This window comes from Amphibalanus amphitrite, unplaced genomic scaffold (assembly GCF_019059575.1).
Source record: "Amphibalanus amphitrite isolate SeventyFive unplaced genomic scaffold, NRLGWU_Aamphi_draft 000377F_arrow, whole genome shotgun sequence".
NCBI lineage: Eukaryota > Metazoa > Arthropoda > Thecostraca > Balanomorpha > Balanidae > Amphibalanus > Amphibalanus amphitrite.
Genome location: NW_024881871.1, coordinates 319204 through 343372, shown reverse-complemented (window position 1 = coordinate 343372; position 24169 = coordinate 319204). Strand labels below are relative to the sequence as shown.

At 51.2% G+C, this 24169-nt stretch overlaps 1 protein-coding gene across 1 annotated transcript; it reads left to right on the top strand.

Annotated features, from left to right (window-relative positions):
- Window positions 1–149: 149 nt before the first annotated feature.
- On the top strand, window positions 150–23048 carry LOC122389937 (nephrin-like). Its single transcript, XM_043382445.1, has 11 exons — window positions 150–255; window positions 882–1036; window positions 1411–1555; window positions 1888–2018; window positions 3079–3250; window positions 4488–4645; window positions 5737–5872; window positions 6262–6594; window positions 9023–9137; window positions 9413–9527; window positions 22914–23048. The coding sequence occupies exons 1-11, from the start codon at window positions 150–152 to the stop codon at window positions 23046–23048; spliced, it is 1701 nt and encodes a 566-aa protein (XP_043238380.1).
- Window positions 23049–24169: the final 1121 nt, after the last annotated feature.

Here is a 24169-nt window from a genome sequence, read left to right as displayed (position 1 = left end):
AGTACCTGAAAGTTAGACGGCCCGCTGACCTCTCCGACCTGACCTCAGGTCGGCCGCGACCCCGGTTACGCTGGCTGCGTAACGGTCGTCCACAAGCAGCAGAGGTCAGCAGTGACCCCGGGTCAGGTCAGGTCACTAGCGTGCTGTGGATGAAGAGGCTGACCCGGGATGACCTGCACGCGCGCCTGCAGTGCTCGGCAGAAAACAGCAACGTGACCCAGCCGGCAACTACCGAGGTGCTGGTTGACCTGAGCTGTGAGTAGATAATGGCGGCTGGGAAACAAACAATCCAGCTGGCTGTTGAGCGAGCCCCCACGCAACGTTTGAACCAACTACAACTTATCCTGGCTTTGGAATTTACTTTGCTGTCGCCTTTTGTATATCTGAACCTTTACATGACATTTTACTCGACATTCATGAAATGCTGGCTGACTTTTGAATGTTCCCACCATCACATCCAGTGACAGAGACCTCAACAGATCCCACGCCCTTAGGTCCCTGATTGACCTCTCTGTCGACTCTATTGTGTGGGGGTTTTAACAGCTGAACGATAACGAATTCGTTTAACTTTAATGGATATTTATTTTTCTGGACCCACAGACCTTTGAACCCCAGTGTACAGAAGCCGTTGTTGGACTATACAACTATATAGTTGTCTGTCGATTATCAGTTAAATAAACTAATGAAACGACGTTATAATAGTCCATCTACTCTGAAGCTGTTGAAGAAGCAAATATAAAAAGTTGACACTTTCAAAGATACTATTGTTTTTTTTTCTCTTACAAGCTGACATATTAGGAGCTGTCAATTAACAGGTGAAAGCTTGTTTGACAGATGACGAATTGTTTCTTACACTTGCTCTCGGTCTTTTCATCTCACAGTTCCGCCACTGTCTGTGACGATTCTGGGCTCGCACCTGACACCGATGACGGCCCAGTGGAACTACAGCCTCGTATGTCGCAGTCAGGGCTCTCGACCAGCAGCCAACATCACCTGGTGGCTGGACGGGGAGAGACTGCGCGGCCAGGCTGACGCGGTACGGACCGACACGTGCACGGAAACCAGAGATCACCTGGCGGATCGGTAGCTACTTCATTACAATGAATCTCTTATGTGATTGTGTATGCTTTTACTTGTAATCACATTTTGCATTCGCACAAAATATGATTATAATAAGGAATATGATCATAATGTATGAATAACAAGGAAAATGTGAACATAAAGGACAAGGAGCAAAAAAAAAAACTTTCGAGATCAAGAAAGCAGCTAATCATATTGTTATCGTTGATTATCAACAACAACAAGCGGATCAAGATCAAACGTAGCGATTTATTTACCTTTAAGCAGAAGGGCTCGCTATAGGAGACGCAGTTTTTTATCGTTTTAGATAGCGCCCGACTTCTCCGTCAGGTTTCCAAGGACGGTTCAGTAACAACCAGCACGGTGCCGTTCAGACCAGAAACACGTGACCACGGCCGCCAGCTGGTGTGTCGGGCCGAGAACAGTCACGTGACCCCAGCGGCCATGGAGGCGAGGCGACTGCTCGACGTGCGATGTAAGTTTCAGACGCGCCAGTATCAGCAAATATCTGCTCTACGTCCTTCTGATTTAAAAACAAACTTTGTTTTCACGAAAGGTCGCGATAATAAGATAGCATTCGACCAAATTTGTGCCCAATATTTTCATATTACTTTTATATTTCAATTCGACAGTGCTCATGGTGCTCCAAAATTTCAGCATATTTTATCGTACCTACCATCGAAAAAGATGGCGAGGAAAGCAGAGAGTATGCTTCTACGTTGACTTCTCACCCAGCTGTGCGGGGTTATGTCTCAGTGTCACTTCAAACAAGTCATACATATACCTAAGTCTGCTCATTGTTTTCAGATCCCCCTACCGTCAAAATTAGTCTGGGAAAGGCTCTTGACCCGACCGGCATTCGGGAGGGCACTGACGTCTACTTCGAGTGTAGCATTACCGCCAACCCGGCTGCCTTCACCGTTACCTGGCTACACAACGTGAGTGGCGTCCGAGAGTGAGTGAGTGAGTGAGTGAGTGAGTGACGCTGGTCAGTAGCGAGATAAGACGCCAGTGCAGAATGACCCAGTGACGTCCACCCTGGTCAGTGGTCGGGTTCACTGGCAAGGGCACTGGTGACTGGACGCAGTCAATAATTGCGCCATCATTCATAGCATAAGCATTAAACACAGCTGTAATCTCTGCCACATGTAGGACAGCACGCCGTTTGCACATATTCATATTTCATTCATCTAAGTCCAATAATTATTCTTGCACATTCTTGCATGTATTTCATGGCAGGTAGTTTGCACCCACATTTCATTTTACAAAAGCCTATTCTTGCAGTCAGATGTTTGCATCGTGCATGTTTTTCCAGTCACATGTGTTTTGCCAGCTCATTCTTTTCGCTGCGTGCCGGCCCACATAACCACCGGTCTGATCAGGCGCAGTTGGCCCTAATTTGGCCAACTCCAGAGTCACAGCCGAGTAACTACACAATAAACCACGCTTAATGGGCCCAGTGGGCAATTGAAATTATTCACTATCGTGTTCACTGCTAGTCTTGTTTGTAACATTTACTAACTTCCGTGTGTGAACAATGCCAGACGACGAATCGTTTCCGCTTGGCTAGATTCAGCCCCCTTATAATTCGTTTTAATTCAAGCCATAAACAAGCTTGGCTGCAGGGACAGTGCGATTAACTTATAATTGTTAATTTATTTCCGTAGCAACGGGATAAACAAAGGATCATGTTTCCAAGTGCCATTCGCTAAACTGAAACGGAAAATGGCTTGCTCCTCTAAAATTCTGTTTTTTTTTTTTACCGTGCCCGGTGTCTAATATCGTTGGCGTCATAACTATTTTATTGATAATATTTCGTATCATGCATCCGAGCCGATTGATCAATCAACAACATACACACGAGTGTCAAAGCCCCATTTCCTTATCGTGCCTTCTGATGTCTCAGCTGCAATGATTGAGCCATTATGATCCCAAATAGTATCATGTTTTCCAACTGCGTCAAAAGAGCCCCCCTTTCTCCCATCCCGATGGCGCCAGGGTGAGAAGCTCCAGCCGTCTCTGCGACCCGGCACCGGTGACCAGGTGACCATCAACGCCCGCAGTCTGGTGATCAGAAACCTGACGCGCTCGGCGGCAGGCAGCTACGCCTGTACTGCAGTGAACCCCGAGGGTAGTGGGGAGAGCCCACCGGTGCAGCTCAGCGTCCAGTGTGAGTCTCACTCCGGCTGGGAGGAGTGCGAGCGTGGAACGTGTGCGTTGGTGGTTATAGTGAGACACGGGGTGACAATGAAATGAGTGGAACGAGTGACGACCCAAAGAGTAGCCAGGCAGTGCGATCAGACTGCCAAACATTTTTCGAACACATTGTAGTTGCCGCACGATTACTTTGCGTTTTTACTAAATTGTTTTTATTTAACCCTATTAGTGGCAGGCTCCTGGCTACCCCTATTAGTGGCGGGGGGGGGGGGCTGTTTTCGACCCCCCCCCCCTGATATCTCGAGATCTAACGGGCCGATTTTCAAAATTCAAACGGCATTCGATTTCGCTCAACGTGATCTACATTTCTAAAAAATAAAAATTAAAAAATGTCAATAGGGGGGGGGGGGGTAGAGGGGGGTAAAAACGGGCAAATTGCAGATACATTTTAGACTGTTTATCACGGCCAGATTTCTGAACCAATCTTAACGCAACTTTTGCCGATCGATAGAGAATGAACCAGGAATTCACATGGATCCTAAAAATATGCATTTTCAAAAATCATAGGCGGATACAGATCATTGAGATTGGGGGTACACGAAAAGTATAGTAAATAAGGTTTTTGTTGGTACTGTTTCTAAAAAGGGTGGTAATGGTCTTGTTATGTTACAATTTTCTTATGAGAGAACGACTACAATTGTATTGGTCATGCATAGGCGGTGTCAGGGCACCTATGTTGGGAGGTAAAACATAACCCCCCTTTTTGGACGCCTGGATCCGCCTATTATAGCAAAAACGTGTCAAAAGAGGATGCACAATAACTGTATATTTTATCACATGATACCTTTCATTCACTGTTCGTAAAACTGGTGCAGCATCGTGATCTTCGCCCAAATGACTCGCTTCACGAATAGGACCCCCCAATTCCTAGTGCTCTGGAGCCGCCCCTGGTAAAGTTATGAACTTGAAATTTTCAGGGAATGTGCCCAATTTAGTTTTAGGAAAAGTCAGAAAATTTCAGCATCGTAGCTTCAGCGGTTTCGGAGATATTCCCGAAAAACCTGAAGGGTGGATGAAAACAACCCCCCCTGCCACTAATAGGGTTAAAGAAGTGAATGGAATGCGCATTTGTAAAGTGTTTCTTTATTTGTTATTTTTAGCGGATTTTATCGTCTTCTTTTGTAAGCGGCTTTGTGGCTTATTACTTTCAGTGTGCATTGATATAACTCTCCCACCGTCTTTGTCTATAGACGCACCCGTGTGCTCGCCGGGCCAGCGGCTGCAGTACGCCGTGACCCTGCACCAGACCACCCGGGTGACCTGCCAGGTGGAGGCCGTGCCTCCCGAGGTCACCTACAGATGGCAGTTCAACAGCTCTCTGGAGACCCTCGACCTACCGTTCTCCATGGTAAGGACTAAGGAACGAGTGCGATAAAACATCCACTTTGTAGCTACATAACCGCAGGTTGTTTGAAATAGACAAACACTATTCGTTAGAATTGTGTTTTTCTATTGAAAAACAACCGGAGCAGTTCGAGATTGGGGGGTGTATTCCATATCCTGCCTGAAATTTATGCTGATGCTTTGATCTGGTTCAGCCAAGCGGCTGCTGATTTTGCGACTATGTCTATCATTTCACGCACGCGAGCCATGATACATGGCTAATGCACAGCCTTAATAATCCATATTTCCATCACAGTTCCGGATTGCGATTACGCAGGCCGACCGTAAATCGACACTGTCTCGGACGTCTGGACCGGCGGGGCTGAATTAACCTTGGCTGGACGCTACAACTGGGAGCCATATAATTCGCATCGAACGAGGCCTGTCAACGGCGAGACAGAGCCGCAAATTCTGGTCCAATAAATTATAAGTGGCATAGTTCATCATAACTGTTTTCAAATGATACAAATATTTGTTAATGGTCGCTGTTCAATGGACCGTGAATAGTTATTTCTCATTCATCTCTTCCTCAAGTCACTCTAGCTGATTTATCTCCACACACGTGTCATGCATGCACCTCCTTTCACAATTACCAATGGTGCGATTTTGTGGTCAGAGGCATAACAGCAAGTTGACCTCCATGCTCATCATTGTTTTTTGTTGACTGTCGTTAGCATGTACTCGTATGTACATTGTATGTACTTACTTACGTTCCGTTGCACTTTTCGAGTAATCAGCCGTTCAGTTGATAACTATGGTGGCGTCATCATTATCAATCATCCTGGTCTCCTAACTACCTCTAGCCTCTATTCCTCTCCTTCCATCTCTCTGTCTCTTTCTCTCCACTCTCTGTCTCCTCTCTTTCTATCACTCTCCGTCTCCATGTCTTTGCCTCTCCCTCTCTTTCTCTCTATTCCTCTGGCTATTTATCCTATCATCTCTCTCTCTCTCTCTCTCTCTCTCTCTCTCTCTCTCTCTCTCTTTCTCTCTCTCGCTCTCGCGCTCTCTCCTTTCTTTATCCACATTTGCTCACCGAGTGTTCTGCTCTTCCCGCAGAGCTCCGCACACGGCCTCAGCAGCACGGTCTCCTACACACCCACCACAGAGCTGGACTTTGGTCAGCTCCTCTGCACCGCGGAAAACAAGATCGGCCGCGCCGCAGCGCCCTGCGTGTTCGACGTTGTTCTGGCAGGTCAGTGTGTAGGAGTAGAGGTCATTCACTCGGGTCGTTCACGATAAGCAGACAGTGCAGAGTGCAAGGTGCACACAGTGCACACACATCTTCAAACTTCTGTTACAGCATTGTCGTTACAGCGTTGTCGGGCGCAAAGTCCAGCTGGTGTTTCCTGCGTTTGGAGTAGGTAGTCTGTGCCGCCATACACGGCTGCGCTGCGGCACAGTCTAACCTCCAGTTTTAGATAACCGGCAGCACGGCTCGGCGCCGAAAGTGATCAGCTGCTTACATAACCGGCGTAACCATTAGCATGATTGCGGCGCTATTCTCTGCATGCCAGCGCCACACCCGTCTTCATTATGCAGTGTCGGCCAGTCACATCTGGCCCGTACATACGTGTGTCACAGGTCCTCCGAGTGCTCCGGCCAACTGTTCGCTGCTCAACCAGACGTCCGAGTCACTGCTGGTGGCCTGTTCCGGAGGGGGTCCCGGTCACGGCGACAGCACCACGGCCGGCGCTCGGGAGAGGTCATTCGTGGCCGAGCTGTATGCCGTTCCCGACGGCCGCCTTCTGCAGAATGTGAGCTCGCCAGTACCGAGCTTTGAGCTGCGGCGGCTGCCGGCTGGCCTGGAGCTCCGGCTGGAGCTGTACGCGGTCAACAGGCATGGAAGGAGTGCTGCGGTGCTACTAGATGGATTCAGCCTCAAGGCGGCCGAGAAACGGATGAGAGCAGAGACTGGTGAGTTGGGGAGAGAGAGAGAGAGAGAGAGAGAGAGAGAGAGAGAGAGAGAGAGAGAGAGAGAGAGAGAGAGGGGAGAGAGGGAAAGAAAGGGAGATGTATAGACTGATAGAGGGATAAATGATCTGAATTAAGATATATTTAGAGAATCGAACGGAGAAGTTGGAGGGACTGATAGTTTTGGTTGATACAAGTTCGATTCTATTACATTTGTATCCTCCATTGAGGGACAAACCTCATGGTTCAAAGCAATGTTCGAACTTCTACACGATCTGAAGGAAAATAGAATAATTGCACTACAGTTTTGAACAAAGCAATCAGACTCCGTACGTCATTGACATTAAAAACAACGGTAAGTAAATTACATATAGGTAACAGGCTTATAACTTTCGTATCTATAGCTGACCCCTTTGACCTTTGACATGTACCGGGTGTCCACGTCAAAAGTGTACCCAGACTTTTCTCCGTATGTTATCTTAAAAACATCACACTCACAAACAATTGCCCTCGTTTGAGAGCCAAGGCAATGGCAAAACATTTGCTATGCTTTTCAACTGTGTTCGGCACTCTGATGACCAGCGCGTGCCGTCTAGAGCAACTGCTCTATATGAGCCGCTTTGCGTCGGGCCACCGCCGGCAGACGGACCGCGGCATGTGAAATCCCACAATGCCCCGTGCACTGGGGATCCCATTGCCTAGAAAAAGTTCAGAACATGCCTCTGCACAGCAAGAAAGTATCGGTTTGGGTGGCTATGAGGCATAGAGGGGGCATTATCGGCCCCTTCTTTTTCGAAGACGACAGGGGAGAGACGAACACAACACCGTAACGCTAGAACGCTACGCCTCGGAGGCACTGGAACGATTCTGGCGAGAGCTGAAGCGGAGACGCGGGATCCGTCGCCATGAAGAATGGTTTCAACAAGACGGGGCGCCGCCTCACACCGCCAAACGGTCGCTGGAATTCCTGGAGGAGCACTTTCCTGACCGCCACATCAGCTTGAAAAGCGCGGTGGAATGGGCTCCCCACTCGCCCGACCTCAGCCCTCTAGGTTTCTTCTGGTGGGGCTTTCTCAAGGACTTGTGCATACGCTGGCAATCCAGGGTCGACCCAGGAGCTGAAAGACGTCATCATCGACGAGATCCGTCGCCTTCCTTCCCACATGGTTGACCAGGCGATCACCCACCTCCAGACGTTCCATCTGCCGGCGGTGGCCCGACGCAAAGGGGCTCATATAGAGCAGTTGCTCTAGACGGCACGCGCTGGTCAGCAGAGTGCCGAGCACAGTTGAAAAGCATAGCAAATGTTTTGCCATTGCCTTGGCTCTCAAACGAGGGCAATTGTTCGTGAGTGTGATGTTTTTAAGATAAAATATGGAGAAAAGTCTGGGTACACTTTTGACGTGGACACCCTGTATCTAAGTAGCTAGCCAGAAATGGGGACAATGGGGCTCGTTCACGACAGACTACAGTAGACGAGTTCCTCTGTCCGAACTCGAGCAAAGCTCAACACTGCGAGACGATCACAAATGGTTCGGAAAGCTCGGGCCATAAAACCGAAACTCGACATTAGGCAGGTGCAGTGGTATCATTTGTTCGCTGCAGTTTGAAATGGTAGCAATGATTCCTTGCATTTCACGATGCATAACACGGCTCTAGAAGACTCTTCGAACATAGTATGACTGAAGAGCAATGGTCTTACTCAACTTCAGTCATTTGCTGTCTAGTCATGATGCTACCTCCTCTCAGGCTCAGAGTTTGCATCGAGGAATGCAGTACCTAGTTAGCGGATCAGACTCTTACCAATCTCTCTCCCTTCCTGATTCCTCACTCCCCTTTCTCTTCCTCTCTGTCTCTCTCTCTCTCCCTCTCTCTTTCTCTCTCTCTCTCTCTCTCTCTCTCTCTCTCTCTCTCTCTCTCTCTCGCTATGCTCCTACTCCACCACTCCTTTGCCGCCCCGCTCTCTCCCCCAGCCTCAGCTCTACCCTTACCCTGGCGTGACGTAGTTCCGCAATACCACGCAATACTCTAATTAGCTCCGATTACCTCTGATCTTCACGATCACACGGCCCTGTAGGTGTGCGTATCAGGGCTCCGATACGGGCTATATATTTACGTGTGTACTGTGTGTAATATAATGTGTGTAACTGTGTACCTGCGTGCTCGTGGCCACCTTCAGCCTCTGGTTACGGTAAATGGGCCAGGAATTGCTGACGCAACCGCACGCAGCCCGGTGGCACATATTGATTATGCAGACGGCAGAACACCCTTTCATCTTAACACTGATATTTACTGATATCACAGCTGAAAGTTCTCTCACAGGATTACGGATCAGCGATGACTCAGGCTGTTATGCCACGGATCCCAAGGAGCTGTTCCAAATATCGCCGTTAATTGCACTAAGTGTCCGTTCTTTCTCGTTTTGTCGCAGAGGATCGGGCAGAGTCGGGCGTGCCCCTGACGCCGGCCCTGGCCTGTCTGGCCGGAGCGGCCGTCTCGCTGGTTCTCGTCACCGTGGGGGCCGTTATCTACACACGAAACAGCCGGTGAGACGACAACGTGGAATATACATTATACATATAATCCCCGCCCCCAACATTTTCTGTGTCGCGTTATTTCGCTCTAGGACTCACGATTCATATATCCTCTATGTGATATTTGTGTGCCTGACAGCAGCCACGTCAGGTAGCAAATGACTAAACCAGTTGCTAATTGCTTGGAAGTAGAGTTGCATCACCCATTGCGACAATGTTTCATCGGCGCTCACCGTTCCCCGTTCGCCTTTCAACCACCGATCTGAGAGCGTGCCCTGGTCTTTCAGCCGCAGGTCGCACCACACGGTGGCCGACAGAAGCTCGGACCAGCACATCCTGCAGAAGGCGCTCAGCAGCGGCTTCGAGCGCGGGATGGACGATGCCGAGGCCGAGCCGGCGCGGGTACTGACAGTCTGTCAACTGGAGGACAGCAGCCCTGACGTGGTGCCCTGTCGACCGGGTGGGTAGCCGACTGGGACGGCTCTTCTATACTCATCTGATCTCTCTCTCTCTCTCTCTCTCTCTCTCTCTCTCTCTCTCTCTCTCTCTCTCTCTCTCTCCCTCCCTCTCTCTCTCTCTCTCTCTCTCCCTCCCTCTCTCTCTCTCTCTCTCTCTCACATCCTTCTTTTTCTTCATTGTTAATTTTTCTTTTTCTATTTTTTCCCTTCTTTCCATCAAGGGCCTAGCTCGAAGTTCAATGTCGTACGTAGGTACTGGTGATCTTTGATCACTTTTCTGAGCGTTCAACTCATTTTTCCTTGAAAAATTATCGTACCTAAATGAAACATTCATTGATCGACATTGGATTTTGTTCACAGAACATCATCACGGGCCATGCGAATCGGCCCATCTGTTGAACCACATCAGCACAGAGGCCCCGAACAGCTTCATACCGGATCAGGGCGTCGCAGCCTGCAGCAGAAAACTGAGGCACAAGGTCAGTTTTCGACACTCGTTTTCCAGACGGCCAATCTGTCCTCTACACGACTAGGACATCGAAATAGACAGGACGACTGAAAGATAGTAAAATTTAAAGCTTATAGCATTCAACCCACAATAAGGATTGGATGCCTACATTTTTAATAATGACATAGGGATAGCCGACATGGCTAACTGTTGAACAATCGTCCAGGGGCTCCGCCACGGTTTTGGGATTGGGGGGGTCCGACCCAAAACACAAAACCTCGCTGGCGGATCCAGGGTGGGTATTTTGGGCGAATTCACCCTCCCCCTCCCCCCTGCAGCTCCCGAAGATGATGAAAAATCGCCGCTTTTCTAGAGCTCCAAGAAAACTTAATAATTTTATCGGGAGAATTCTGCTTTAAACCGAAAAACCAAGGTTCAATTTGCACAAGGAATCGAAATCCGAGAAGCGGAGCCCATTGACACCGACATTGCGGCCTCTCAAATCAGGGTTCTTGAGGAATGGAGGCCGCTGTTGTGCGCTCCAAGGGCGGTGTTAGCCATCAGACAGCGCATTAGTCTCTCAGTGACTGGCATGGGCTTGGGAATTTAGGGACCTTCATAGACGCTCAGATATCTATGTAGGCTCTTAGGCCAGTGCCGGGTCCTCCAAGGCCGTAGTTAAAGGAAAGCGCAGGGCTTTAGGAGTCGTTGAAGGGATTTGAAAGCCCTGCCCTCATACATATAGCCATGGGTGGAGAATGTTCGAAAAAGTTACCCCGGCCAGCGACCGAATGTCAGAAAGACGATATGCTCAAATATTTGTCAACGGTTATCAACAAACCCTTATTCTGTGGCATGCAATAATGGATATCTGCAGTTTTTATGTTTTTAGGGGAAACTGCTTCACGCAGGTGTGCAAAATTTCGTAATTATAACGACAATTTTGCATCAAACCTTAAAGTTTCGGCCGCAGGTCACCTAGTGTCAGGTCATCAGGTCAAATTTGCTGGATAATCGTGCCAAAAAAACTGCGATCATGCCCTTTGCAAAGCTTATTTCGTGAAAGTTGCAACCTTCCCACACATTGACTGTTTTGGCCCTCTTATTGATTTTAGCTCGCACCTGAAATATTATTTGCGACCGAGCCTTAAACTAGTTATCGAATGTTTTGCTTGCAGTGTTGTAGCTCCGTTATGTTCATGAACTGTGAGAAAAGTTTTCGGAGAACGCTAAAATCAGAGAAACTTGGCTTTTGATGATCTATGGTAATTTTATTATTTAGCTTGCCTAAAACATGACCAGATTTCTCTGATCACGTTTGTCGTTCTTTCAAACGTCGTTCCGCTTCTCGCCTCGTAGCCCAGTAGCCGAGTTAGGAGCGTGAAACGCCCACGGCTCTCGACTCAACGTGTTACGATAGGGCCACCACCCTGGCGCGAGTTAAGTTGCGGGGAGCCTTGAGCCTCAGCAGCTCGTCCTTGATGCTCTTCTATCTCACTAATATTAGCTGTTTTTACGACGGGCTATCCGGCGAATGCACCTGATTTGACCAAATCTGCACCTAATTTCTTTTACAGCAAATATCTACGTTTTATGAATTTATTTCAGTATTTTAATCGATAATGCTCTCTGATAATATGACAAAGCAGGCATATAAGCAATTAGTGCAACCCTAGCTGATAGCTGCTAAGAGACACACCGAACCTGATTTGACCAGATCTGCACCTAATCTGTACCAGATGTGCACCAAATGTGTACCAGATGGCCGTCGTGAAAACGGCTATAACCCTCGTCCTGTGTTGTGATTTTTTTTGCAGTGCCACCTTACGCCTATATATGGCCTTGACCTTACGATAACGGCCCTTAGCCCTCGCCCGTATTGGTGTTTTTTTTTTCTCAGCCGCGAACGTTTAAGGGGGGGCGTTCGACCCCCCCCCCCAAAGGGCGAGGGTTAAATATGATTTAATTTTGTTTGATAAAACTTGTCGGGCTCCGCGATGAAAAGATTTGAGTACATGGAAGCTCCAAATCAAAATAAATAATTTTTCAAAAACTTTTCAAGGTAGATAAAAATACCTAATGAGAGACACTTCTATAGGTGGCAGTTTTTTCGTGTGGAGACAGCTGTTAGGATAGCTTTTAGCTTTTAGGATTAAGAGTGGAAAAAGTTACCCCGGCCGCGCCGGGGTAAGCTGAAAGTTACCCCGGCCACGGCCGGGGTGGCCGGGGCAGGTTCTCCACCCATGCATATAGCTGTATGGACTCCTTAGATACTGACATTCAGTCTCTGTGATCAGAAAGTGACCTAGCTTGACCTGAAAATGGATATCAAAATGCTGCAATTGAATCAAAGGTCAGGTTATGCAGGGGATTCTGTAAGAGTTGTGATTTGTAGACGTACCTCTACCGACCTGCATTCAGAGTCCTGTGCAGATTATTGCAGATTACCTCAGAACGGTGTGAGGCGGCTTAGACTAGTACGGTGCTCGAAAGACCGGCTTAACCCCCTTCCCCCAACACTATCGGTTGACCTCACATGGAAAAAGGATTCTCAGATCGATTTGAAGCTCATTTAGGGCGGGTATTGTGTCTAAGAGGTGTCCTGCAATGCAAGCTGGACCTCTCTCACAAAATTACATTAATTTCAATAAAGTACGAAATTACATTAAATTAATTATTGTATAAATTCTGGCATGCTTAGCTAATCCTATAGCAATAAAAAATCCTTTGGCAATTTTAAACGCATTCATTTTAATAGCAAAACGGTAGAATAATGGCACTCCCGTACATACGAGTATAGGTCGGCGAGAGTTGAGCACTTCGTGTGTCACAACATTTTAATGGATCCCTACATTTCTAGACCTTAAATTCCTTAGCTTTGCGACTGTCAATGTATTCTAAATTATTCAACACATTCTGTAAATGATTTAGTCATTCTTATGCGAAAACAAGCTTATACAGGCTCTCAGTGATATCGAAAACTACATGGGGGCCCCATGTGGTTATTCGAAATATTGGGGGGTACTGTACCCCCCAGGTAAATTATTGAGGGGGTCCGGACCCCCGCGTACCCCCCTGTGGCGGAGCCCTTGCAATCGTCCATTCTTTAGATTAATATATTCCTGCCCGGGGCCGGGATGATTCAATAAATGTCACCGAGGTTTTTTAGCGAAAAATCCGAGGGCCGTTGGCCCGAGGTGATTTTGCTAAAAAAGCGAGGTGACATTTATTGAATTCCCGGCCTTAGGGCTGGAAGGTGTTTCCCATACCTGCCAAAAAGCTCACAACTATATGATAGTGACGTCAGCAGCCGTGTGGTTCAACATGTTTAACCACACCCCTTGCAAGGCCGTATAAGTTAGGTAAGATCGTCCGGGCTCGCTAATGTTACAAATCTGCAACACTACGGTGACGTCACCGGGGCATACGCTCCCTGGCTCCATCCGGACCCTGATGCGGCGGCTGGAATCGCTGCTAATCAAAAAATTACTTGTGCAATAGCGCTTTTAAATGACTTTAAAAAGGGGGAAAATATGATAGCAAAATAATTATGAGAATCCCTTGTCCTGACTTGGATTGTATGTGTGGTGCTGTGGGGCAGTTCACCACATATCAGTGACTGGATTTTACGTTAATCAGAAATGGAAAATATCAACCTGGTGCGTGTTCCAAAAATTCAATCAGTTCGATCCAAACGGCCCCAAGTAAAAGAATTAATTTAAGAGCGGGTTGTTATATTTTAAGTTCCAAACGAAGGCAAAAACCAAAACAGCGAATCATGCAGTGGAGCGACGAAAAGACGAGAATGGAATCCGAGTTTGCCAAGAATGCCCTGCCTAATCTAAAAGTTCTAAATCCCGGACAGAACGGGCCTAATGGAGCCAGACGTGACGCGTCTGCTCGGGTCAAGAGCCAGGCCTAGAATGTCGGGAGAGCGCGCGGCCCGACGCAGCCGGCCGGGCCCCAGACATGCGCAGAAACACTCGGAGACCACGCGGCGACGGATCGAGCGCGGATTGGTCAGCAGACTGCAGCATTGCAGGCTGCAGACACGCGGTCGCCTCGTGAAAGGGTACAAGGTTCACTGGCGCGCCCTGGGCCGCCCCCAGCACCGGGGGGGGGGGGGGGATAGCAACGTCACAACAAGTCGGCGCGCGAATCGGTCTGCGCCGGCCCGGGGACTCCCGTGCCGGCCGGCGACACACGTGGTTGTTACATCATCGAGACGAGGCAACGAATAACGAATAACGCAGGCGCACCACAGTTCTCACCGCCTCAGCGCGGAGCGCATACACGATAAGCCAAGACAATCACTTTTCACATCACTCGGTGCGCGACGCGATCGACACTTCACTGCGCGACGCACTAATCACTACATACACGGTACGGCGCAACGCAATTGTCATTGCACGGTCCTGCGGGACGCAAGAATCACTACACCGCGCGACGCAGTTATCTCTTCACTGTCGGCGCCACGCGATCAGGATCGTCCTCGAACGCACGTACGCGGGCGCACTTAAAAGTATCGGAAGTCCGGTTGCGGCCGGAACTGCACGCGGCGGCCGCTGCGGGTGTGCACCGGCGCAGCCGCGGACGGCTTGTCGTCCTTGTCCGGCGATGCGGAAGACGTCACTCCAGGTTTTGAAGTCCTCTTGCTGGACGGTCTTGTAGTCGTCGGCGTCTGTGTCGGCTCGTCGGGCGCCCCAGTGGCGAGGGGCCCGAGCGAGGTCGACGGTGACGGCTGCTGCTCCGGAGCCGTAGGCTCGGTACTGCTCGGACCAAGCGTGTCCTCAGGTGGCGGCATGTGTGCCGGTTTGAGTCTGTCGACGCTGACAGTGTCGTGGGCACCAGTCGGCAGCTCCAACGTGAACACTTTAGGGCTGCGTCTGATGACTCGCATGGGGCCGCGGTACGGGGACTCCAGAGAGTGCCGCACGCGGTCAACGCGTACCCACACGTGTGTGCATGTCATGAGATCGGGTGGCACATGTGTCGGTGGTGTGCGGGCATGGTTCGAGCCCTGTGAGAGTGTGACAAAATCGATTTCTGACATACGCTTTGCCAGTTCTTGGACGTACTTTGTCCCGACGGGGACCTTCTCGACGGCGCAGCGGGGAAACAGCACCTGCGCGCCTGTGACAGCAGTGAATGCCGAAAAACCCGACTCTGCTGGCATGGCTCTCAAACCTAGCAAAACGACGGGTAGCGCGCGCAGCCACTCTTGCCTGCGCGCCCGGATGGCGGCTTTGAGCGTTCGGTGGACTCTTTCCACCATCCCATTACATGTCGGATGATAAGCAGTGGTTCGGAGGCGATGGAAGCCTATCATTGAAGACAAGTGTGAAAACAGTTCTGATTCGAATTGGGAACCGCGGTCTGTGACAACATGCAGCGGAACTCCGAATCGGGACACCCAAGTGTCGAGGAAAGCAGAGGCTACACTTTCCGCGGTGATCGAGACCAACGGCACGGCCTCGACCCAACGCGTGGCGCGATCGATGCATGTCAACAAATAACGAAATGGTGCGGTGAAGGGGTGCCCGTGGGGTACTGACGGGGGCAGCGGCCCGACTATGTCTATATGTACAGTTTCGAACCGCTGCGAGGGCACATCGAATCGACCGGGCGGAGAACGAGTGTGCCTGTGCAGCTTGGCTTCCTGGCACGCTTCACACTCCTTCACCCATCGAGCAATGTCGCGGCGCATGTCACGCCAGAAATAGCGTGAGCTGATGAGGCGGGTGGTGCCTTTCCTACCCGGGTGCGACAGGCCGTGGAAACGATCAAACACGGCGCGCCTGCATGCCTCTGGTACGTACGGGCGTGGATGTGGTCCAGTGTTTTCACACAGGACTGTGATGTCGCCAGACAGTGTTACCGGCTCCAATCGGGAGGTGTCCTGCGGGTTTGAGCGCGATCCTGGACCTGACTCGGCATGCTGGTGCTCTGAATCGGCACTGCCGGCGTCTCTCTCCTTTTCCTGCTTCTGAGCCGCCGCGATAAAATGGAGGTCACATGCATCGAGGGACACTGCATTTACCGGGCGACTGAGGCAGTCCGCCACCACGTTGTCACTGCCACGAATGTACGCGACCTCCGTGATGTATTCCGTGACGACACACCAGTGGCGCTGTTGGCGGTCAGATTTAGCCGTGTGCGGGCTGTGAAAAGCGCGCACGAGTGGCTTGTGGTCCGTTCGCAGGATAACGTGGCGGCCTTCGATCATGTCACGAAAATGGAGTGTGGCCAGATAAGCCGCGAGTAGCTCTCTGTCATACGCGGCGTACTTCTGTTGGGCCTGACTGAGCTTCCGTGAGAAGAAGCCAATGGGAACGGGTACTCCGTCCACAATCTGATGGAGCGCGGCACCCACCGCGACTTGTGATGCGTCAGTGACGAGCTCGTACTGCTCGCAGTGTGGCACTGGGTGTGGCAGAGTGCAGGCGCCGGCCAGCGCTGCTTTACTGTCACTGAACGCCTGAGTCTGTTCCTCTGTCCACGTCAGTTCTTTGCTTTTTGGGTTGAGTCGAATCAGTTCGGTCAGGTGGAACGTGACATCGGCGAATCGCGGAATCATGCGCCGGTAGAAGCCGATGAGTCCCAGATAGCGACGCAGTGACTCTGAGTCATGCGGTAGAGGGAGGTCCAGAATCTCCTTCACTCTGGCCTTGGGAGGTGTGACACCTGTGCTGGTGACGTCATGACCGAGGAAAATGAGTGACTTCTTCATGAACTCGCATTTCTCCAGTGAGATGCGAAGCTTGTGCTCAGCCAGCTTGCTGAACACGAGGCGCAAATCTTTCTCATGCTGCTCCTGGTTCTCGGAAAATACCAGAATATCGTCGAGATAGACGAACACGCACGGCACGTCTCGGAAGATGCCGTCCATGACCCTCTGGAATGTGGCACCTGCGTTGCGAAGCCCCATTGGAATGAAGGTGTATTCGTACAAGCCGAAGGGCGTGGTGACGGCCGTCTTCTCTGAGTCAGCGGGGTTCATAGGCACCTGGTGATATGCACGGAGCAGATCGATTTTGCTGAACCACTGAGCGTTGTGGAGCTTGGTTGAGAGGCTCTGAAGGTGCGGCAGTGGGTAGCGATCCGGTTTGGTTACGGCGTTGAGCGCGCGGTAATCACCGGTGACACGCCACTCACCAGGGGTACTCTTCGGAACCATGTGGATGGGTGAGGCCCACGGGGACCTAGATGGACGAATCACTCCTGTTTTGAGCAGCACATCGAGTGCTTGCTTTGCTGCGGTTAGTTTGTCGGGCGGCAGCTTGCGTGGGCTGGCGAACGTGGGAGGAGCGCTGCCGGTGTCGATGAAGTGAGTGGTTTTGATTGGCGAGTCTGTGTAATCCGGCTGGTTAGGGCTGAGAACAGCGGGGTGATCCTCTAGGATAGGCCGCACTGCCTCAGGCACCTGAGCGAGATCATTTATCACCAAATGAACAGACTCCCCGGTCGTCGGTACACCGGGAGCAGAGAGCAGAGTGGTGGAGTCGCGGAGAACTTGGGAACCACAATCGACAACCAACGAGTTGTGAGCGAGAAAATCGTTACCGAGTAGTGGCTCTGTCACTTCAGCCACTACAAATGTCCATGTGTAACTGCGTCTGAGTGTGGGGAGGACAATATCGAGAGTGGCCTCGCCATGCACGCGCAGTGGCTGCCCGCTGGCAGTCGTGATCGAAACAGCGGATGGGTGAATTAGAGTTCCATTCACATAGGAGGGTGGAACCAGGGATACACCAGCGCCAGTATCCACAATGAATTTCAGGGGCTGATCATTCACCTTGGCTGTGACCCTAAGGAGCGGCAGGCCGAGGGCTGCGTTTACGGCCTGCTCCTCTCGTTTCCCGACTCTGAGGCTGCACGGGAGGGAGATGCAGCTCGTGAGGACGGCTGCATGGTCAGATCAGCAGCTTTGTCGGGCCAGTGACACCATGACTTGCAAGTGCGTGCTCGGCTGCCGAAAAACAGGTGAGCACGGCATACTTTCGGCTTCTGGTCAGGGTGGAACGGCGTGAGACCGAGAGACGCCCTTGAATCACGAGCACCACGAGCAGGGGAGTGTGTGGCGGCTCGGCTCTGCGGCTGAGTGGCCCTGTGGTACCTTGGGTGCTGCTGAGCCACAAGGAACGCTTGTGAGTCAGACTGTGGGTCCTGATCCTGACAGTGAACCATGTTAGTAGCTGAGTTTTGCACAAGAGGCATCAGCTCGTCCGCGAGTTTGCCCAACTGCGACAATGAGAGCTCGCTCTGAGAAGCCAGGGCCGTTGCAATGCCTGTAGGTAGCGACTGGATAAATTTGTGCCGAACGAGATCGTCTCCGACACCAACCTTGTCGGCCACCTCTCTGAGCTCGCTTAGAAAGAGTGAGGGGCGGCCCGTCAGACGCGTTTTGCTGATCAGTTTCTCAAACATCTCTGGCTTTGTCTTTTCGTACATGTCAGTGACGGCTGTCTGTAGCTCAGAGAAATTTTTGTTGCTCAAAACAGCACGCGGAATGTGCGAGATGGCTTCCGGAGGAAGGGCAGAGAGAACGTGGTAGAATTTTGTCTGCGAGTTGGTGATTTTTGCAATGTTAAATTGGGCGTCCATAATGGCGAACCAGCCGTCAACCGCGGTGTCCATAAAAACCGGCGGCTTGATCGAGACGTGATGGACCGGCTCAGCATGAGCGGGTTCCATCGTGTCCTCATTCGTAATGATCGTTAAAGTATAGCCGGTGTTTGCAATGCACTCAACAATTAAAATTTAAAACACCGAGTGCAAAATCCGAAAGAGCCAATGGAACGCCGAAATAAAATCACTGAGAAGATAAATGCCTAACTAATCACACGGCGGAGGGATGGCACAGAAACCATCATGGAAAAGTGGCGCAGAAGCCACTGTGGAGCGACGGAATAGCAATCCATGTTGGGGAATAATATAAAATAATTGATTCGGGAATGAGCGGAGGCGACAACCCGGAAGTATGGAAAAATCGAACAAGAATCACGTCGGGGTCACCAATATGTGGTGCTGTGGGGCAGTTCACCACATATCAGTGACTGGATTTTACGTTAATCAGAAATGGAAAATATCAACCTGGTGCGTGTTCCAAAAATTCAATCAGTTCGATCCAAACGGCCCCAAGTAAAAGAATTAATTTAAGAGCGGGTTGTTATATTTTAAGTTCCAAACGAAGGCAAAAACCAAAACAGCGAATCATGCAGTGGAGCGACGAAAAGACGAGAATGGAATCCGAGTTTGCCAAGAATGCCCTGCCTAATCTAAAAGTTCTAAATCCCGGACAGAACGGGCCTAATGGAGCCAGACGTGACGCGTCTGCTCGGGTCAAGAGCTAGGCCTAGAATGTCGGGAGAGCGCGCGGCCCGACGCAGCCGGCCGGGCCCCAGACATGCGCAGAAACACTCGGAGACCACGCGGCGACGGATCGAGCGCGGATTGGTCAGCAGACTGCAGCATTGCAGGCTGCAGACACGCGGTCGTCTCGTGAAAGGGTACAAGGTTCACTGGCGCGCCCTGGGCCGCCCCCAGCACCGGGGGGGGGGGGGGGGGGGGGGGGTAGCAACGTCACAACAAGTCGGCGCGCGAATCGGTCTGCGCCGGCCCGGGGACTCCCGTGCCGGCCGGCGACACACGTGGTTGTTACATCATCGAGACGAGGCAACGAATAACGAATAACGCAGGCGCACCACAGTTCGGTACGGGGACTCCCGTGCCGGCCGGCGACACACGTGGTTGTTACATCATCGAGACGAGGCAACGAATAACGAATAACGCAGGCGCACCACATATGACCCCGCCACCTATCGGACAACGTCGTAATTAGGGTTGAGTTGGAGATCGCCAGGTGGCTTGTCAGTAAGCTGTCAGCCGGACAGGAGAGGGGCCGTCAGGCGCTTAATATTATGTAAACGCCAGATCATGCTCAGGAAAATGCGACACGCTTAAGAACGGTCATTTATCTCGAAAAAAATGCGGTGCCCTGTGGTGATATGGCCCACATGACTCGGGACCCGTAGGCCGTATACGGCCTACGGGTCCCGAGTCATCAGGGGCCTTATAAGGCCCCTGTGCTCTTCGGCAGCTCCCAAGGCCCCTACGGACGCGATACATGCTTCGAAGATCGCTAGACAAAGGACTCAGGGGCGCAGCCAAGGGGGAAGGGCACACGTGGCTTTAGCCCCTTCCAAATCTAGCAGGCGCCCTCTGGAAAGACGCCATCCAGGGCGCCGCCTTCCACGATCATTCTGTGCGCCGATGGCGCATTTTCAGTGTCCAGCACTCTAGTCGCCCTCGACGGTAAGCCATTGCGACGTCATCATGCGGTACTGGCGCCCAGATTTACAATTTTATATCTCTTTGTGGGTGAAGATGCACCCACAATCCTGAAATGCCGGATATCCACTCCCAATCTCCTGACCATCTAGCGCCCTCGGCTCACCTTCAGCGCCCTTCTGTCTGCTCGGCGCCCTTCTGATCTGTCGGCGCCCTTCTGATCTGTCGGCGCCCTTCTCGCCCTTCAGCGCTCTCCTGGCCTGTCGGCACCCTCCTCACATTCGGCGCCCTCCGGGCAGACCAGTTAGCGCCCTCATGGACATTATCACACAGCATCCTCCTGATCTGTCTCGCCCTCCACACTTGTCAGCGCCGTCGTGACCTGGCAGCAGTAGCACCCTCCTGACCTGGCAGCGCCTATCGTATTATAGCGCCCTCCTCACCGTACAGTGCCCTCCTGACCTGTCGCCATCCTCCTCACTGTATAGCGGCCTCCTAACCATACAAAGCCCTCCAGACCGGCGCCCTCTACGTTCAGCGCCCTCCTGACAAGTCGGTGCCCTTTTCACTGCAGACGGCCCTCCTGATCTGTCGGCGCCCTCCTGACCGTACATCGCCTTCCTCACCTTGTCCGCGCCCTCCTCTTTATACAGTGTCCTCCTGACCTGTCATCGCCCTCTTCACTCGTATAGTGCCCTTCTCATCGTACAGCATCCTCCTCACCATGGGCGCCCTCCTGACCTGTCGGCGCTCTCCCCACCATACAGCGCCCTGCTGCCTTGTCGGCGCCCTCTTCACGGACAGCGTTCTCCAGATCTGTCGCAGCCCTTATCACCGTGCAGTGCCCTCCTGAGTCAGGAGCCTGTCAGCGCCCTCGCCTGTCGGCGACATCTTCGCGTTCAGCGCCCTCCTGACCAGCCTGCGCCTTTTGCAACGCATAGCGCCCTCATCACCATGCACCGCCCTCCCGACCAGTCAGCGTCGCCGTTCATCGTACAGCACCCTCCTGACCTGTCGGCGCCCTCCTCACAACACATCGCCCTTCTGACCGGTTAGCGTTCTCCTCACCATGCAGACAATGCAACACTTGACAATTAGGAAAGCGTTAAGTAGCCTATTCTTAACCCTCGCCGGCACAGGCCATTTTGCATCATTCGACGGTGGTACGACCCCCCTCGCGTTTGGCCCCTGATTGAGCTAGAGCTTCGCGGAAAAACGAGCGTGTTGCCCGTCACGAGAGGAAGCCGATGATATCCAATTTTAAGATCCTAGGTCATCGGGTGACCTTCCAGGTCAGGTCAATGACCCAAAAATCAGGAATATCGGGACCTGTTAGAAACTCGTAAAGTGTGGCTGCTATGGAGTTCTCCGGGGTGCTGATCACGAATATCGTGTTAGTTTTGATCAGAGATGATGTCTTTAAGCATTTAGACCAGGTGGGGTCAGGTCAGGTCAGGTCAACCGGTAGGGGTCGTGACGGGTATTCGTAATACGTGTCAACCGCCTCTGACAGCTTCGTAACATGTAACGAAGGCACCAAAACTACTTCGTAAATGTTCAAATGGTTACTAGATTCGAAATCAGCTCCAAAAACTAGCCTAGAAACATGTAAAACTCGAAAAAGTGAACCGAGGTCACCAAAGGTCATTGACCTGAGCTGACCTTCAGGTGACCTTGACATCCACCCTAATGCATAAGAGCAACATCAAATCACATGTTTGAACGTTTGAAACCACGAAAAGCTTGCAAACGCGCGGCTAATGCGAGCCGACATACGCCGAATCGCGATTCCGGCCAAACATGGTCTCGGAAAGTAGGCCACGGGTCAAAGGTCATTTGGGTCAGGGTCATGAAATTTTCAGGGTATGTGTACAATTGATCAATGCGAGGGTACTGAAAGTTTCGTCGCAATCGGCCGCTTTTTACGCGAGTTATTCGCGAAAAAACCTTAGGTGGGTTGCATCAACTCAACTCCCTGTGCCGGCGAGGGTTAAAGTGATTTTAGGCGCAAAGTAGTAATGAAGCAATTTCCGGAAAGTAAAAGGATGACAACGTTTGCAGCGTTTCCGGAACGTTTCCGGAAAGGAACTTGTTTACAACCGTGACCCTCAAAATCGTATTCAAGGCCAAACTTGCGGGGAAGGCCAGCTGACAAGTGTACGCCCCCGTGACGTCACGGGTAATGTTAAACAGTCGGGCGCCCGGCACATAGGAAAGCTCGGGATGACAGCCCCCTGACCCCTTGAACCACACGGCTTGTAATATTAAAGCATTGCATTAATATTTGAAAAGTGTGGTACAGTGCACGTGCCGTTTAAATGCCTGGATGTCTCGATTTAATCATGCAATGTAGCAGGTATGGGGAATCGCATACCTACGTCCTACGCTGGTAAAAATACACGTAGGCACTTCGAGTTCCCCGGCGTGAGTCAGCCCGCAGCCGCCGTCTTGCCTCAAGCCTGGTATTACGCCCGACGTCATTACCGATCCCCGTCGTCAGGGCGCCAAGCGGGCAGCCCTGACACCCCTGATTGTCGGTTCGGGCACCGGCTCGCCCGCGTGTCCAGTGACTGTGTACTTACTTACCCGCAGGGTGGCGGAGGTGGGGGCTCACGCGAGCGGCCGGCGGTGCGGGTCGAACGCAGGACGCCGGCTGCGGACGACGTCAGAGAACACAGTCACCTGGCGGCTGCCCTGCTCAGCAGCCAGCATGAGAGCATTGTGTGATACGCCAGTGACGAGATTAAGTGGATGGGGAACGGGATTTGTGTCAGATCTCAGTGTATATGCGAAACTCAAACTCATATGAGTGAACAAAAGGACATGTGTTTGGAAAGGGGACCGTGAATGGCGCTAAAACTCCGTGGACATGAAACTCTGCGTTCGCTCGCGAGCTGAGGGGGGGGGGGGATTGAAAACGGTGCCAGAAGTAAAATATTTCACTAGGTGTTGATTATTTATGGGCCCTGTACCAGCATGGAGTTGTGTGATACCGACAAAAGACGATGCTTAACAAGCGACGTGATACTCGTTCTAGCCACCTGCAGTGATTTGGTCATTATTGAATGCCAGTGACCCGAAAGGGTTTGATGCATAGCTTTTGGAATAAAATACAAATTAGGAGCAAACTGTGATTGGGGTTGGAATTATGTCTAACATGAAACTACAAGATCTCAATAGATGACTTAACCCGGCGGCCGCTGGGCCTCCGCGCCACCCGCCAGCCGCTGGGGGGGGGGGGGGCATATAGTTGCCCCCGCCTTACTTCTCCGATGATATCGTCGCAACGCGAAGAGATAGAGAAACGAAACTTTGCACACATATTCCTGAATACCTAGCCGAGGTGGTTGTGTTCAAATTTCGTGTCGATCCCACTTGAAATGACGTCACAGTGACGTCAGAAAGCCAATTATAGATTTGCGTCTCTGGGTTTCCTCACGATGTATCCGACATATGAGACCAAATATATAGGGCCGATCACTGGTCAGGATCTAGTTGAAAGTGTACTTAGATGTGTCAGAATGACAACAGGTGCTGTTTAGTTCATTTACCGCTGCGTTTCGTGGTCAGCGACATCGGAAACGCTCCATAACGGAAAACGACAAAACTTTATGACGTCACTGTGACGTCATCTTGAGGGCTATAACCACCAAACTTTCCTCAAATGTGCGCTAGGTATTCATTTGAAGCTATGCCAAGTTTCAGCTTCGTATCTCATCCGGTTTCGGAGATATTACACCAAACGTAAAGGGGGGCAACTTTAAGCCCCCCCCCCCAGCGGCTCGTGGGTTAAGACTAGAACGTTTTTCTTTATTAATAAATGTTTTGTATGCTCTGTAATAGGCATA